At 46.7% G+C, this 18,154-nt stretch overlaps 1 protein-coding gene across 3 annotated transcripts in view; it reads left to right on the forward strand.

Moving 5' to 3' along the window:
• Nucleotides 1–16,151, forward strand: part of USP43 (ubiquitin specific peptidase 43) — a 60,073-nt gene extending 43,922 nt beyond the window's left edge. For all 3 annotated transcript variants that reach the window (XM_045824150.1, XM_045824152.1, XM_045824151.1), the window contains 2 exons: nt 591–755; nt 14,352–16,151. In XM_045824150.1, the coding sequence (XP_045680106.1) occupies nt 591–755; nt 14,352–15,424 (1,238 nt within the window). In that variant the 3' untranslated portion in view covers nt 15,425–16,151. The remainder of the gene's footprint in view (nt 1–590; nt 756–14,351) is intronic.
• Nucleotides 16,152–18,154: the final 2,003 nt, after the last annotated feature.

The following is an 18,154-nucleotide window of genomic DNA, read 5'->3' on the forward strand; positions in this document are numbered from 1 at the left end:
TGCTGCTATAGAGATGTGGACATGCAGGCTAGCATCCCAGCCGTAAGGCTGTGGAAGAGTCACACTGAGATCTAAGGAAGGGGAAAGTCATTTTGTAAACTAGCCATCCTTATCTGTGGGATGAAAGGAAATTTTTTTTAATTACTCAGATTTTCTATCCACTAATTGTTGGAAAATGGCCAAATAAAGATAAGATGCACCCTAAAAGATCTAAGAATCAACCTTAACGCAAAGTCTGCCTCCCTTTTATGGAGATAGATGTAGAAAGAATGGAAAACATACCATATCTAGAAAACGAGGTGGTAACAGGTACCTTCACGGGGAGCATGTCAGTGCTTATCAGTGTTCCTTTCTGTGCCTGCACACCTGTCCCCACATTTTCGGCATGGTCACTCGGTGACCATGGCGGGTTTGGTGGGGTTTCTCCTCTGGTGGGTTTCAGTGGCGGGTTTCTCCTCTGGCCCTCACCTTCTGTGTGTGCAGGTCTGTAGTGCCAGGGCTCGGGGTGGGAATCTGGTGGCGAGAAGCCCCTCGGGGAGCTCGGAAGGATGGAGTGGGTCCAGCTGTCACTCTCTGTGCTTCCTCTGCAGGTTCCACCAGCTCCTCCGTGTCCGATCACTGGCTCGTGAGGCTCGGGAGCTGCAACAGCAGCCTGAGGGGCAGCCCGTTGTCCTGGAACCCTGCCCCCGGCCCCTCCCAGCCCCAGGTGCCCAACACCCCCACTGTCACAGACAGCCCCTCCAGTCAGAGAAAGGGTATGTTTTATCATGTTGGTTAAATTTGCTGATTTTATTTTCATTTTCCTTAATGACCTTTGCTCCTCGTCTTGATGAAAGTGTTGGCATTTCACGGCCATGAATATTCAGTGTCCATCATTACGAGAGGTTTCTTCATCTCTCAAATGGGGTCTTCCATACCCCAGCCCGTGCCTACCTCCCCTGCCCACTCCAGTGACAGGCGTACACCTTCTGCTCCCTGGAGCTGACTGGCTAATGGAGAAGACAACACAGAAACTAGTGAACAGATACAGTGACACAGTGTGAAGCAGGGACAAGGATGAAGCGGTAAATTGTCATAGAAGAAAACACTGAGGCCTGGGGCGAGGGAGAAAGGATACAGAGGGCCTGTGGGGAAGGCCCTTCCAGGAAGGTGGTAACTTTGGAGCAGAGTGAGTAAGTGAGTCATGGAGAAGTCTGGGAGTGAGCGTGGGGTGTGTTCGGGGGGCGGAAGACACCAGAGCTGTGGCTGGGGCAGAGTGAGTGACGAGGGTGACCCAGGTAACCAGGGGCTGGGCCATGATGTACCTCTGGCCCATGAACTGAGTTTGCATTTTATCCCAAGTACAGTGAGTAGGTCTTGGGGAATTTTGAGTGAGTAAGTAATCGATCTGACATATAATATTAAGGGAGGGAGAAAGAGAAGGAGAGAAAGATCGATGTGTGAGAGATACATCAAATGGCTGCCTCTCACACGCCCCCAACTGGGGACCAGGCCTGCAACTCAGGCATGTGCCCTGACGGGGAATTGAACCAGGAGCTTTCAGTTTGTGGGATGATGCCCCACCCATGGAGCCACACTCGTAGGGTTGATACATATTTTTAAAAGTCTATTCTGCCTGCCATGTGGAGAATGCCTCACAGAGGCGCAAGAGTGGAAGACAGGAGGCTTGTTGGGAGGCTTGTGATTGTCCAGGTGAGGGACAGTAGTGGTGTGGATGAGGCTGTTGGGTGAGATTCTGGATACGCTTCTGGAAGATGGAGCTAAGGGATTTGCTGATGAGAAAGAAAGTGAGTTATCAAGGAGGACTCTGCTTAGTTGGCATCTAAATGACTAGGTGGTTAGGTTAGCAGTGCAGTTTATGAGATGGGAAAGCGTTGGGTAGGAAATGGTCAGTTTTAGAGAGAAATCAAGAAATTTGTGTCCTCGTTGGGTAGCTCAGTTGGTTAGAGCATCATCCGATAAGCCTAGGTTGCAGGTTGGATCCCCATCAGGGTATGTGTGGGAAGCGGCCAATCAGTGTTTCTCTCACATTGATGTTTTCCTCTCTCTGTCTCTCTCTTTCTCCATTTCTCTCTCTCTAAAATCAATTTTAAAAAATTATGTCCTTAGTTGAGTATTTTAAAAAATAACCTCTAACCATGAACACAAACATTTTAAAAAATCGTGGCCTGATAATTTTGAGACTCCTGGAAGACATTCACATGCAGATGATGACTAAGGATTGGAGATGAACATCCGAGTCATCAGCACATGGAAGGAACTTCAAGCCGTGGGGCTGGCCAAGCTCCCCTGGGACACGGTTAAGGTAGAAAAGAGTAAAGACCTTCCACAGACCCTGGAACTCTCCGTCACCTAGGGGTTGGGCAGAGGCAGAGAGGTCAGCCAAGAAGTAGAAAGAACGGCCAGTGTGATAGAAAGAAACCTGGGTGAATATAAGTCACAGATACAGAAAAGACAAAAAAATCTTTCAGGGAGGAAGTGGCCCGCTGTGTCATGTACTGTTGAGAGGCTAAGATGAGGGTGGGTAAGTGATCATTGGGCTGGAAGGTCACCAGGGACTTGCCAGGCACGTCTGTCGTGGGTTGGAGAGCAGCTGTAATAATAGGTGAAGAAGACACTGGGCTGAAGGAGTGACTGTGGGCACACACTCGCCGAGGACTGACTGCAGGCACGGGAGCTCAGGAATGTGGCCTTATGGCAGTTCGTGTTTTTCTACCAAATAGGAAATAATAGATCGTTTTAACACTCAGATCACCCAGACTAGAGAGGGAATAGGATGACAGTGCAGGAGAACGAGGCGCAGCCGCAGAAACAGAGTCCCTCAGTAGGAATGGTATGATCTGTCTGTCTTTATCCTTCAGTCAGAAAATGGCAACATGTCATGATTACTTTTAGTTTCCATGTTTCCTATTAGTACCTGATTTAGTTTTTTAAATAAAAAATTTTAATTGAACTATTATATATACTGATCAGTTGTACTGATCAGTATACTGTTGTACTGATCACAAGTGTATATCTGATTAATTACCATGAAACAAGCATACCCATGAAACCATCACCCAGATTAAGGAATAGAAAGTTCCAGGTCCTCCCTACCCCCTTATGTCTCTCAAAATCATTACCATTTCCTCCTTCCCAGAGGGAAGTTTTAGTCTCACTTCTAACACCTGTTTTGGAACTTTGTGTACATGGAGTCATATACTATGCATTCTTTTTCATTTGGCTTCTTTTGCTCCGCATTATATTTATGAGATTCATATATGTTGTGTATAGCAATGCTACTTTCATTTTATTCCATTGTCCAAAAAAAAAAAAACCAACCCTCAGAGACATACAGTTTCCTGCGCAAAAGTTTAACTGTGTATGAGAGAGAGTGAGAGATGTTGTCAGCTGCCGACTACAGCCAATTTTAAAGTGAAAGCAGAAGCGGGGATTTGGAAAAGAAGGCCTGGTGCGTGGAGCGAGGCGCGTGGAGCGAGGAGAGCCTCCTTGTCTCTGGGGTTCATGGGCCAGCCGGCCTCGATTGCAGGCTGGCCTGGTCTCACCTGGAGAAGTTCAGAAACCTGATCATCAGGAGCAGCACCTTGGGCCATGGGAGATTTATGGATTCTTGAGTTATTTGTGGGTTTTCCCAAAATCTGTGCAAGTTTTGCTGTGGAGCACACATGGTGGGCAGCCTCTGACCAGACACCTGTCGGCGTCCTTGCATGGTGGCTGCCACTCCCCCACCCAGACCTCCCTTGTTGCCGGCGGCAGCCCCTGTGTCTGTTTGCCCTGTTGTGGTCAGACACGGGGGTTGCTTCCAGTCGCGCTGTCACCAGCAGTGCTGCTGCGAACATTTTTGTTCGTGTCATTTTTAGTTTCTGTGTCCCTGTTTCTGTGAAGTATATACCTGGGAGTGGAACTGCTGGGATGCAGTGGATGTGTTTTTTCATTAGCTGCTTATTTCTTTACACTTTGTGTTGCCATTTCATCCGAGTGGCCCATGCAGTTCTGGCGTGCCCCGGCTCTTGTCCCGTATCTGTGAGTGAATAAAGAGGATGGTAGAATCTTAAAAAAGCTGCACACGGTTTTAGGTTATCATTGACCCCAACCCTCTGGTCTGGAACAGCTTATGTATCACATTTGGTTAATAATTCCTCAGTGTCTGGCATTTGGGCCCCCAGCATCTCACTCTCAGACGGAATCTGATCAGCACCTCTACATGCATTTCGCATTTGTCCAGCTTCCTCAGCACACGTTTCCGTGTGAGCACGCTGTTTCATGCATTGTGTTCTGACTCACCTGCTGGCCATTTCTCTTCCCCTCACGTTTGCGAGACTGCACATTTAGAGTAGTGTCTTTAGAACAAAAAAGGCCTTCTTTCCCCAGCTTCTCTGCCCCCTGGCGGCATGAGCCTCTGCCAAGCTCGTCAGGTCATCCCAGTCCTGTCCAGTGGCACACGACCTCAGGCCGTTTCTCGGTTCTCCCAAGGAAAAATATGTTTGACGCCCCTCAAGGAGCCAACTTCAAAAGGTGGCCCGACTCTTCAACCTGGTACCCAGAGTGGGTGGGACGTGGCTCCAGAGAACTCCCCAGAGAGAGGGGCCAGGGTGGGAGAGGTGGTGTTGAGGAACATTGCCCTCCCGACCCTTGCAGGCATTCCATTGATCTCATCTAGCCGCCGGACTCTCCAGGAGAGGCGAACCGAACAGCCCTTGTACAGAGCACAGCGCTGAGTCCTGGAAGTACCCGCTCACAAGCTCCCACCCAGAAAGTGGCAGGGCTGCAAACAGTCACCGCTACCTCTGGCTGCTGGAGTCTGGTCTGTGCACTTAGACACAAATTCCAAATTTGAGTTGATTCCCTTCATACGCTGCTTCCAAAGGGAGCTTTCCCTCCTGGGGTTAGAAATAAAATAACAGTAGATTTTGAAATCTGTTTCAGAAGCTCTGAGGTGGTTGACAGCCTCTTTTAGTTTTTTCATACTAAATCTGGGCTAAATTAAAATCTAGGCTACAGGTGTTCAGCAGTGGTTGGCCCAACTGCCTCTCCCCATGGCTGTGGGAGGAGGTTTTCACTGTCAAAGGCAGGGATGCTGAATGTCTGCCATGCCCAGGGACGATGTTGTTCGGCACAGAATTGTCCCTCCCAAATGCCATCAGTCCTCTGGAGAAACCCTGAAAGCTCGGGAAATCCATCCTTCCAGGTGCCCTGGTTATGGGAGGTTGTAATAATGAAGGCATTTTATTTCACTTAGCATAATGCTCTCTAGATCCATCCATACTATTGTAAAGGGTAAAACTTCCTTCTTTTTGGTGGCTGAGTAGTATTCCATTGTGTAAATGGCCTGTAGTTGTTTTATCCACTCGTCTACTGATGGACACTTGGTCTGCCTCCGTATCTTGGTGATTATAAACAACGCTGCAATGAACACAGGGGTGCTTATGTTCTTTTGAATTAGTGTTTTGGGTTCCTTTGGATATATTCCCAGAAGTGGGATTGCTGGGTCTAAAGTCAGACCCATTTTTAATTTTTTGAGGAAATTCCATACTGTTTTCCACAGTGGCTGCACAGTCTGCATCCCTGCCCACAGTGCAAAAGGGCTCCCCTTTGTCCACATCCTCACCAGCACTTGTTTGTTGATTTATTTTTTATTTTTCTTTTTACCTTATCTGGGAAGCACTTTATCTCCCTTTCCATTCTTTTTTTAAATATATTTTATTGATTATGCTATTACAGTTGTCCCATCCCCCACCTTATTCCCCTCCACCCTGCACACCCACTCCCACCCGAATTCCCCCAACCTTAGTTCATGTCCATGGGTAGTACATATAAGTTATTTGGCTTCTACATTTCCTATAGTATTCTTAACCTCCCCCTGTCTATTTTAGACCTGCCATTTATGCTACTGATCCTCTGTACCCTTTCCCCTCCCTCCCCCTCCCACTCCCCTGCTGATAACCCTCCATGTGATCTCCATTTCTGTGATTCTGTTCCTGTTTTATTTGTTTGCTTAGTTTGTTTTTTTATTTTTGTTTTAGGTTCAGTTGTTGATAGTTGTGAGTTTGTTGTCATTTTACTATTCATATGTTTATCTTCTTTTTCTTAGATAAGTCCCTTTAACATTTCATAGAATAATGGCTTGATGATGATGAACTCCTTTAATTTGACTTTATCTGGGAAGCACTTTATATGCCCTTCCATTCTAAATGAAAGCTTTGCTGGATAGAGTAATCTTGGATGTAGGTCCTTGCCTTTCATGACTTGGAATACTTCTTTCCAGCCCCTTCTTGCCTACAAGGTTTCTTTTGAGAAATCACCTTCTAGTCTTATGGGCACTCCTTTGTAGGTAACTCTGCCCTTTTTTCTTGCTGCTTCTAAGATTCTCTCCTTATCTTTAATCTTGGGTAATGTAATTATGATGTGCCTTGGTGTGTTCCTCTTTGGGTCCAACTTCTTTGGGACTCTCTGAGCTTCCTGGACTTCTTGAAAGTCTATTTCCTTTCTCAGATTGGGGAAGTTCTCCTTCATTATGTTTTGAAATAAGTTTTTAATTTCTTGCTCTTCCTTTTCTCCTTCTGGCACCCCTATGATTCAGATGTTGGAATGTTTAAAGATGCCCTGGAGGTTCCTAAGCCTCTCCTCATTTTTTGAATTCTTATTTCTTCATTCTGTTCTGGTTGAATGTTTATTTCTTCCTTTTGGTCCAAAACATTGATTTGAGTCCCGGTTTCCTTCTTGTCACTGTTGGTTCCCTGTACATTTTCCTTTATTTCACTTTGGATAGCCTTCATTTTTTCCTCTAATTTGGGACCATATTCAACCAATTCTGTGAGCATCCTGATTACTTGTGTTTTGAACTGTGCATTTGATAGGTTGACTATCTCTTTGTTGCTTAGTTGTATTTTTTCTGGAGCTTTGATCTGGTGTTTCTTTGGGGCCTTTTTTTTTTTTTTTTTGTCTCGGACTCCTGATATGTAGTGAGGGGCAGAGCCTTGGGTGTTCAGCAGGGCGGGGCAACCCAAGTTCCTGTGTTGTGATGCTATATGTGGGGGAGGGGTCCGAGAGGCAACAGTCCCACTTGCTCTGCTCTCTACCAGTTTTCAGTCACTTTTCTGGCTACCCACAAGCAAATTGGGCCCTTCTGGTGACAATTCCCAGGTGGGTGGGTTTGTGTACTTTCTAGGACTCTGTGGCTCTCTCCAGTCAACTCTCCTGTGAGTCTGGGAGTTTCTCCTGCTGCTGCCTCAGCCCCCACAGGTGTTTTTAGTCCGAGGCTTTGAGGCTCTATTTCCCTGCACTGGAATGCTGGGTTGCGAAGTCTGTCTCGCTCCCCAGTTGTTCCTCGAAGTTTATCTGTACTCGAATGTGGGTCTGCCCAGTCTGCAATTTGCCGCCAGCCACTGCCTTGCTTGGAGTCCTCTCCACCCCAGCTGCCCATTTCCACCCCTCCTACGGTCTGGATGAATGTTCCTTGTTTAACTCCTTGGTTGTAGGACTTCTATACAGTTTGATTTTCTGTCAGTTGTGGTTGTTTTTTGTTTTTAAATTTGTTGTCCTTCTTTTGAGTTGTGCAAGGAGGCACAGTGTGTCTACCTACTCCCCCATCTTGGCTGAAAGTCTGTTGATTTATTGATGACAACCATTCTGACTGTGTGAGATGGTATCTCATGGTGGTTTTAATCTGCATCTCTGATGATTAGTGACATTGAGCATCTTTTCATTTATGTATTGGCCATCTGTATGTCCTCTTTGGAGAAGTGTCTATTCAGGTTCTTTACCCATTGTTTAATTGGGTTTTGGTTTGTTTTTTTGGGGGGGAGGGGTATAAGTACTTTATAAATTTTGAATTTTAACCCCTTATCAGCTGTATTGCCAAATACGTTCTCCCATTTTAAACTAAAATGAATGGATTCGAGTTTTGAGGTGCTGCATCTTATATAACTGAGGACGGGTGTCAGAGAGGCTGCATAAGAAAAGGATATAAAAACAGCTTACCTTTGCCAGTTTTACAGAGCTGACCATTTGAAAAAACTGCTGGGGTCCCCAGCAGTAACAGGTCCTGGGGCTTCCTTGGGTTTTCAGTGGTACAGGCGCTGCCATGACAGATTTATATTTTGGCGTTAATTGGGTCTCACAACTTTGTCTTCTCACTTTCAGTATTTCCAGATAGTATGTTATTTCAGTTCTGATTTCCTCTTTGATCTAAAGGTTATCTGGAAGTTTCAAGTATTTAAGATTTTTTGTCACCTTTTTAGCCTTTATTTCTAAGTTCATGGATTGTGATCCAAGAATGTGGTTCTCGAACATTCTCTTTTTGTGATCATGTAAGTGCATGAGTATTATTTTGTAGATGTTCTGTGTACATATAAAATAATGCATATCGTCTCGTTGAGGGATGTGGGCTTTACGCCATTACTATTAAATTAGGTGAGTTGATGGTTGTGTTTAATTCACCTTGTCTTTGTGTTGCCCTTGTGAGGGACTGCTGGGCAAGGACAGAGGGGTGTTGACACCTTCCTGAATAGCTGTGTTTTTAATCAAGTTCTCCAAGAACTTTAATACTTTTTGTTTTAAATATAAATGTGTGTTTAGCCACTTGGCTAATAGGTATCTCTAAGCTGATGACTGTTAAACCTTCTTTATAAATTGTGTTTTTCTCATTATAATGTTGCTCTTTATCCTGCTTAATGCTTTTAATCTTAAATTGTACCTTGTTCAAGATTAATAATTATACCCCCTCTCCCTTTCTTTTTGTTTGCATTTACCATGTATCATTTTACCTTTCTCCTTTGCTTTATGAATATTTATTTTAGAGTTAGTTTTAAGTAACTTGATAAACAGTATGTTGCTTTTTTAATGCCAAAAATTCAGAGCCTATCTTATAATGGGGAGAATTCAGTCTATTTATATTTAATATAACAACCACAAAACTCGATTTCATCTCATTTAAAACTGTCTATTGCTTGTTTCTTTTTTCTTACTTTTTACTGATTTGATGATGTTGCTCTCTGTTCCCTGTTTCCCTGTTCATTGGAAGTTCTGCTTCTTTCCTCCTCGCTAGTTGTTGCTTTATGTTCCTGAGTGTTTACAATCAAATGTGGATGTGAGAAGCCAACAATTTCCTGCGAGCCCTTCTGTTTCCTCACAGCTTTCTCTCCTGCCCCCAGCGACATGAGACGCATGCAATGGTCCACATCGCCCTCCACTCAAGAGCTTTGAAATGCTTTCATGCGTTCCCTCTGGTCTGCCTTAGGGACTCCCCGCCTCAATCCCCGCCTCTCAGATGTTGCTGAGATGGTTTAATGCTCTTCCAGACTGTGACTGGAACTCCTCTTACCATACTTTTCCCCTCCTAGTGCACTCATGTAACACAATGTTACACATGCTGAGATCATCTGACCCACGTGTGGGTGGATGGTCCACTGAATACCACTGACCATCTGCTTTCCCTCCCCTCTATCTTTATTTTATTTCACTATTATTCTATTACAGCTGTCCCAATTTTCCCCCTTTGCCCTCCTCTGCCCAGCCCACCCCCTGCTCCACAGTCAGTCCCCACAATGTTGTTGTCCGTGTCCGTGAGGTCTCTGTTCTGATTCCTCAGTTTGGTCAGAGTTCTTTTGAGGATGCATGGTATGTTCTCTAACTCTCTGTGCAGTCACAGGTATCTTCTTTCACTTGGGAATGAATGGCAGCTTGGCTGCTTGGAGGACTCTTGGGTTGCAGTCTTTATTCTCAGGCGTCTGTAGATGCTTTCCCACGGTCCTCCAGGCCTCGGGGGTGCAGGTGAGAAGCCCATTCTTTTTCACAGGAGAGTCACTTGTTCTCTCTGGCTGGAAGCCTTTAAGATTCTGTCTTTGACCTTGGAGTTTAGAAATTCTACCAGAACATGCCTAGGTGTGTGTTTTGTTCATCAAACCTGCTTCAAATTCTTGGAGGCCTCTCCTTCTACAGATGCAGGCTTTTCCTTAGAGAAATGTTCTTTTCTGGTATTTGTTTAATTATTTTCTCACCTACTTATCAAATTCCTATTATTTGCCTATTTGGTCTCCTAGATCTGTCCTCCAAGTCTCCTACTTTTTCCCTATGATTTCTCTCTTTGTCATTTTGTGTGCTATGAGATCTTGCTTTCACAATTATGGGATTTTCACAAATTTCATAAATTTCAAAATAATTTCAGGCCACTAATTTGAGTTCCAGCAGTGACTGTGAATGTTTTAATTTACTGAATTAAAAAACCTGGAGGTTGTATTTTCAGTCTTCCATTGTTTCACACTTGAATCTCCTTGAGAACTTTAAATTTAATCTGTTTGTTTCCTCTGGTGGCTCTGTTTCATTAAGGGACTGTGCTGATGGTTGCATATTCTCATCCTCTGATCACTGGACCCCCTTATGTGAGTTGTTATTTTTCTACTTCTCTACTTCTCCCTGTGGGGCTCCCCTCCACCCTCTATGGAGCAGAGATTATTGGAGTTGGGGAAGGGGCAGTGGCCTCAGCTCCTGAGCCAGACTTTCTTCTTGCCAACCTTGTCCTTGGGTCTGAGTCTCAGGGGAAGAAGGCCTAGCTCATCTGTAGCTTCTCCTTGTCTTCTAAATGTTTGTGGATCAGGCTTGCCCCAGGTTGCACTCTGCAACTCCAGACAGAGATGTTGTCTCCCAATGAGGCCAGGGCTCAGAAGATGAAGACCCTTGGTAGGGACCCTTCTCGCCCTTGATTCCAACCATGGTGGTCTCTTTCCTGCTTCCCTGACCCACCAAGCTTACCTGTGCCTCAGGGCCTCTGCACTTGCCACTCCCTCTGCCTGGAGCCTGCTTTCCCCAGATCGCCAGGCGGCTTCTTCCCTCCCTTCACTCAGGTCTCTCATCACTCACTGACCTCCCTGTATTCTCCTCCTCACTCTTCCTTGTAGCTCTTATCATTACATCCCGTGAGATTGTATATTTTTGTCTTTTGTCAAACCCCATAAGGGACAAACACTTTGAATGTTTTAAACAACTGTATCCCCCATGCTGAAAACTGTCTTTAGTGCACAGTAGGCTCTTATTAAATAGTTACTGAATGCATGAGTGAGTGGAAGTTGGTGGAGAGATGGAAGGCACAGATTAGGAAAACTCTAGTCCTCTTGCAGGGGGCTACAGATGATGAGGAGAGGTCCCTGAGCCCCGCCCCCATCCCTGCTCACAGCACATACTGTGAGGCCCAATCGACACCTGATTTTATTGGTCAAAGATAAAAAGTTGCAAAGGAACAGATGTGGAACTTCCCAGGGCCGCTTCTGCAAGCCCCTGAGCCACTGCGTGGGTGGGGCTGTGTTGGGGGCCTCACCCACCAGCTGCTTGGGCGCCCTCTGTGTGGGGAAGTCTTTCATGGGCCTGGGAAGTTCATCATGTATGTTCTGGAGTTTATATGACCTTCAGGAAAAATTTAACTGTCGGTATTGTCAATGTAGCTTAAGACTCTAGACCCTTTCTTGATCTCAGGCCAGACTGGTCGTGAGCAAGGTCTCAAATTCCATGGGGCTGGGATGCAGGGCGGGTGGAGAAGGACCAGTGCTCAGAGGTCTTTGAACACCTCTTCCACCTCTGGCTCCCAGCACCTCTGGGGAGGAGCACTGGGACTTACTCTCCCCTCCCCCAGAAGCAAGATTATTTGGTAAGCACTAAACACTGCATTTCCTCTTCCCTCTGTACTTCTGCAGTTTATTTGCCTGTTTATCTAAAGCTCTGGCTCACTCTCAGCTCCTGTTGTAGCCCAGTAAATAGAATGAAATAAAATAAAGATAACAAAGGTGCTCTGGCACTGCCAGCTTGAGAAAGGACTCGTCTGGGCGTCCGTGGCTCCAGAGAAACGGAGGTGCGGAGGTGATGTGGGCCGGTGCGCCCCTTCACACCAGGCAGAGCGGGAGGCCAGTGCTGCAGGGCCCTGCCAAGCCACTTGCCACCTGCCAGGGCTGCGGGCAGCGTTTTGTTGAGTTGAAAGGCTGAAAGTCACAGATTTGTCCTCTTAACACAAAGCTTCTCTTTCTGTCCTTGTTAGGGCTATGGAAAAGGAAAAAAACTTAACACATCTCTGACCCCAGAACATTTTTTTTTCTCTGAGTTATGGGAATTTATTGACGGAGCAATGGCATCAATCCAAACTGAAATTACAAAGTATTTTGGGTGCAATGGTGTCTATTGCTGGCTACCCTAAAGAAATGCTCTAAAGGGAAAAAAAAGTACGAAAAATGATATGTGAAAAACTTGAAGGGTAAAGCTCTCAAGGAGCCTCTGAGATGCTCTGAAATCCATCCTGTCATTCATGGGAGTCCCACTGCCCCTGCCTCGAGATTTCTTACTGGGAAGCCTGGCCCAGGTGTGCTGCCCCTCCCTTTGCCTGCAGACAACACGGGACCCTTGTACCACCTGCCTCTGACCTCCCTGAGCTCTCCCTGAGCTCTCCCTGTGCTTCGACAGTCTGGTCCCTCTCCACATGGCACATCCCAGCTGGTGTGCCATGGCTCAAGGGCCTTCTGGGGACAGTGGTTCTGGCTCATTGTTGGAGCTGATCCCGTGTTGAGAGGACAGTCATGGGCTCCAGCTCGCTTGGCCACCTTGGGCTCTTCCTCAAGCACTTGTACTGACTGCCCTTGGACCACGGGGCTTGTGCGCCTCAGTGGGAGGGTTCTTCCTCGGTGATCACAGGCATCCCATAAACCAAGGTGTCTTGGTGGTACAGTGACTGCTGGCTTTCTTTTTTTACTTTTTCATTGGGTTAAAATACACAAAATAAACAAAGTTTACCATCTTCACCATTTTTAAGGGGATAGTTCAGTGGTATTAAATGCATCTACCTGTTGTGCAGCCATCGCCACCGTCCATCCCCGTAACTCTTCATCTGAAACTCTCTCCCTGTTCAGCACCCTCTCCCTGTTCTCGCCTCCCGGGCCTCTGACAATCGCCCTGCACTCTCTCCATCTCTCTGACAGAGACCACGCTAGTAACTCATCAAGTGGAATCCTACAGGATTTGTCTTTTTGTGACTGACTGTTCAGGACCCCCTGAGATTCCATATGAATTTTAGGATGGGTTTTTCTATTTCTGCAAAAAACCTCATTGGAACTTCTATAGGACTTGCATTGGCTCTGTAAATTGCTCTGGGTAATGTTGACCTTTTAGCAATATTAAGTCTTTCAATCCATGAATGTGGGATGTGTTTCCACTAATTTGCATCTTCTTTAATTTATTTTGGCAATGTTTTGTCATTTTTATTGTACCAATCTTTCAGCTCCTTGGCTAAGTTAATTCCTAAATATTGTATTCTCTTTGATGCTATTGTAAATGGAATTGTTTTTGTAACTGAACACGTGTTTCTTAAGAAAAACATATGCTCCCTTGGCTTTACATGTTTCCTTCAGAAACGTTGAGATATAGAAAAGAACTGAGAGGAAAATCAGTGATAGCACCCCCATCACCCTCCCTACAGCTCGTCATTTTGGTATTTATTTCTCCATACTTCTTTGTATGTTTTCACGTGCATGCATCATGTGTATACATCCACATTTGCACACATATATGAATACATATTTTTGCAAGTTGGGTTACACTCTGTTTCTCTAGACTATTTCTCACTTAACAGTTTACAGTGACAGCCTGGAGGGCTGGAGTGTGTCGGCTCCATCCCTCCTTACTCCTGCCCGGGGCTGGCCGCATTGGCTGAGGCTTGTGTGAGTCATGGCACCGCCCCACAAGAGAAGATGCTTCATCACTCGGTGCTCGTTGGTTTCCGCACTGGTCACGAGTTCTGGAATGAATCAACGACGAGTACCGAGGTACTACTGTGTGTCAAAAACATCTTTCTAACCTGTACACAGACGTTGAAAACACCCAAAGGAGGCATATATGGCAGCACACAGTCCGTTTTTGTTCTTTTCCGCCCAGAGTAGCATATCTGAGATTCTTGCATTTGAGAGGTATGAGCACCTAATTTGACCTGGAAAAACATGTCTAGCAAATAAAATTTTGCTGAGTGTTCTGTTTCATGGAAATACTTAAAAATGGATGAAAATAATGTAAATCTTAGGGCTGGCTGCCTCAGGGACTGGGCCTTATCAGAAGCCTGCACAGCCTGGGCTTGAGGCCGGTTTCCTTCTTTGCCCTTTGGCACTGCTTTGCCCTGTGGCTTCAGATACGTAAATGGGTTCAGTGGAATAATGAGTGACCATGTGATGCCCCCAGGGCAGGAGCCGTGGTATCCCGAGCGCCCAGCACAGGGCCTAATGCCTCAGAGGTGCTCAGTCAGTGCTCGTCCGGTGACGGGCGTTGCTGTTCCTCTTGCTGCAGCTGGAGGGACAGTTGGGCACCAATGCTGTTGGTGTGTCTTTCAGGAGGCCCGGAGTCCAGGCCTTTGGTACGAGGTGTAAAAGGCCGAAGCATCAGCATGAAGGTGCCCACTCCTTCCCGAGACAAGCAGGGGACCTTCACCACCATGCCCCTTCGGTGGTCTTTTGGACGCAGAGAGAAGCCACTCGTGGCATCTGTCGAGTTGGTGGAGTACTTGGAGTCCACACGGAGACCCCGATCTACGAGCCGGTCCATCGTGCCACTGCTGACGGGTGCCGCTGGCGGGGGTGAGGAGGCAACTGTGCTGCGGTCAAACACCACTGTTTCTGCTAAGGGTGGAGACGGGGAGCAAGCCAACAAGAGAACACTGGCTGGAGCACCCTGCCCGTCGGGCCACCTTAGCCACCATGCAGTCCCTGGAACCTCGGATGGTCTAAACACAGCAAGGAAACCCAAGGAACATGCCAGCCAGGATGCCAGGGTTCCCAAGCAGTTTGACCTGCCTTTCACGGTCATGCCCTCAGCAGAGAATGAGAGAGCAGTCCAGCCGAAGGACCAGAGGACTGCGAACTGGAAGGGAACAGGCCAGGCGGGGACCAGCGGCAGAGCGCCTTCCCCCAAGGAGGCGTCAAGCACTGTGGCGAGTGCAGACACTTGTCAAAATTCCTCAGCAAAGGTCAGGGCTGAGGTGGAGGGAAGGGACTCCGAGATATACAGACTCTCACAGAGGACCCTCACCCTTCTGAGGTCGGTGTTTTGGAAGGAGAACAAGAAGAGTGGCAGGGCTGAGGTAGCCCCCTGGGTGGCCCCAGTCTCCCCAGGGAGTGGCAGGCTGAGCCCAGCTGTGAGTGAGCAGACTCCAGTCTCGCCCTCTTGCCCGAGGGTGTCAGACAGCCTGGCCAAGGGCCTGGCCAGCCACCTGGAGGGCACTGTCCGGTCTGCGCCCAGCTCCCTCCACCTCCCACGCAAGGCCAGCCTGACCCCGAGGGCCAGTGTCCTAAGCACATCTCAGAGGAGTGTTCCCGGGGAGCAGACTTCCTTGGGGACCTTGAAAAAGGTGAAATACCACACTCTTTCCTTAGACCGAAAGAAAACATTACCAGAGTCCAGCTTTTGACAAGGCAGTCCAGTGTTGTGTAAAGCTGGTGTTCTCTCAACTCCACACTGTGCAGCTGCAGGCAGCCTGTGATTTTGGGGAGCCACTTGTCTTGTGACCCCTGAAAAATAAAAATTTTTTGGGTCTGCACTTCTAGATTTCCAACACCTCATATCCAATTATCCTCCTGTGTTGCTGGCTGCTTTTATCCTTACAGGACACTAGAGAGCACTGTTGGGCCATCATTACTATTTCAGGGCAGGAACTGTGGCTGTGTTTAAATAGTTCCAGGGCCTGAGAACCTGTGCTAAACAGTGATTGGATGTGGGCAAACCTTACACCATAACTCTGTGGGGAAGCCTAGTTGGTATGAATCTTAAGTATCAAATCAAATATTGTCATTTGCTTCTCCTATTTCATTTTTTTTTGTGTGTATTTTAAATAGTTGAAAACAGGAAAACCTTTCTGTTTTAATGCTTCTCTGAGATAAAACATTAAAGATGCAAAAACAAACCAGAAGTGGTAGAAACCAGAAGGGCAGTTACTACTGCCCTCTTCTAGGAGAGCGAGATGATGGAGATTTTAGGAGACTCTTTAATGGGTAACAAAATACTGTATTAAAGGTTTTCAGGGTATTTAAAAAAGGTAACTATTTTGATACTAGGACAAAAGGAAGTTTTGTTTTTTTTTTAAAGTTGAAGTATGAGATCTATATACAGTTTTAATAAAAGCCCGTCAGTGAAACACAGAGGTGGCTGTCTGGGTTGTTCAAGTTTTATGAATGGCACTCTTTTCCTGCTCATTGAGTTGGCTCATTGCTCTTGATATGAGACCATCATTACTTGAGTTGTTACTGAACTTTTAAAATGCTTTTAGTGAAAATGACTTGTTTCACAAGCAGTGGAAGGCTCCTTGGCTCTCGCTCTAGAGGCCTCTCGTGGGTGCAGACCTGAGCTTCTGAGCCTGCCTGTCACATTTCCTAGCGCTCCGCGCGCTCTTCGGGAGCTGCTCTAACTCAGCTCTGTCACTGCTTACTGGGGAGCTGCGGAGCCTACCCCAGGCCTGTGGCCTGATAGCGGAGGTTAATGGTGAGTATGCACTTAAGTCTGTTTTCTAGAAATACTTCCTTTCTGATGGGAACCATTTGTTCAAGACACCTGACTCCCCAGATTTGGTTTTTCTTTGGACACCACATGACTCATTGGTTTGTCTCTGCCACTTTTTTTTTTCTTAAGAAGAAAGAGTGAGGTCCTGGCTCAGTTGGTTGGAGGCCCTGGTGTGGCTCAGTTGGCCAGAGATTTTCCTGTAGACCGAAAGGTCATGGGTTAGATTCCTTGTCAGAGCTCATGCCTGGGTTGCGGGTTCGATCCTTGGTTGGGGCCTGTATGAGAAGGCAACCAATTGATGTTTCTCTTTCACATCAATGTTTTTCTCTCCCTCTCTCTTCCTCTCCCTCCTCCTTTCTAAAAAGCAATGAAAAAAATGTCCTCCAGGTGAGAATAAAAAAAAAGAAGAAAAAATGATCCTTTTCTGCCACACTGAGAAAGACTGCTTACTTTTGACCAAGAATTCTAAGATAGAAATAACTGGGATGACAGAAGAGAAAGCAGGAAGACCCAACCTCCTGACGTACCCAGAGGGCATATGTACACCAGCAGACCAGTGTGTTCATGTGTCATGTTTAGCTTCCACACACTTGCTAAGCTCAATCTCACTTAAAAAAATATTTATTGATTTTGAGAGAGAGATGGAAACATTGATTTGTTCTACTTATTCATGCATTCATTGGTTGATTCTTATATGTGCCCTGACCAGGGATCAAACCCACACCCTTGGCACACTGGGATGATGCTGCAACCCACTGTGCTACTCAGCCAGGGCTCAGCCTCACTTTCCTAGTCCTCTGAGAGGGTGGGCTGTGACTCAGACGTGCACCCCAGGCTTCTCCTCTATGAGGTCACAGCTTTTCGAAAATGCTTGGATATCCTGAGTGGGTCCCAAGTGTTCACAGTGTTCTGCATAATGTACCATGCGTTGGAGCATTTGCCCTGGGCTCCAAGTTTGGACATAATTACACATAGACCCTGGAGGTTGTGTCTGCCATCCTGAGTCTTTAACAAGGACGTCTGAGGTCCCTTGGAATCCCCTTCCCTAAAGTTGTTCATGGGGAAGGATTGAGTCAGATTACTCCCAAGACTGGGGCCTGGCTCCAACCTTGGCTGTGCATCTGAGTGGAGCTGCAGGCACCTGGCCAAGTGGTGCTTACAGGGGAAGCATGGCAAAAATACTCAGGTGCGTTTTTCCAATCACAAGGGTGCCCCTGGGAATTTAAAAATTGGAGCTTGAGGAAGGTTGGAAGCCACTGATCCCAATACGAGCGTCAGCAGTGATTGGACAAGTTTGGTGTGGCAGAAGGGGCCGCCCATGCCTCCTCTGGAAGCCCAGCTACTCTGCCTGGCCCTGGCCCTGCTCTTGAGGTGTGCTCACTGGTCTGATGATGACAGCTTATTCCTGACTCCTACAGTGTCCTTTTCCTTTATCTTCCACGCCTGCTCTCTTCCACTATTAGAAGGGTTTGTGAGTCCAGACTCTGGGCTGGGAGGTCATACTGGTGCTGTCAGAAGCTCCCAGGCCCCCAGGGTCAGAGGAGACAGACTGGAGGAGAGGCCATTGTAGTCTACAGGATTTATATAATTCCAGTTCTGGGAACAAACGGAGAGGTGGATGCTGGCCATGTCCTGCTGCCCAGAT

Source organism: Phyllostomus hastatus, unplaced genomic scaffold (assembly GCF_019186645.2).
Source record: "Phyllostomus hastatus isolate PE091 unplaced genomic scaffold, TTU_PhHast_1.1 phas_scaffold_55, whole genome shotgun sequence".
In the NCBI taxonomy this organism is placed as follows: Eukaryota; Metazoa; Chordata; class Mammalia; order Chiroptera; family Phyllostomidae; genus Phyllostomus; species Phyllostomus hastatus.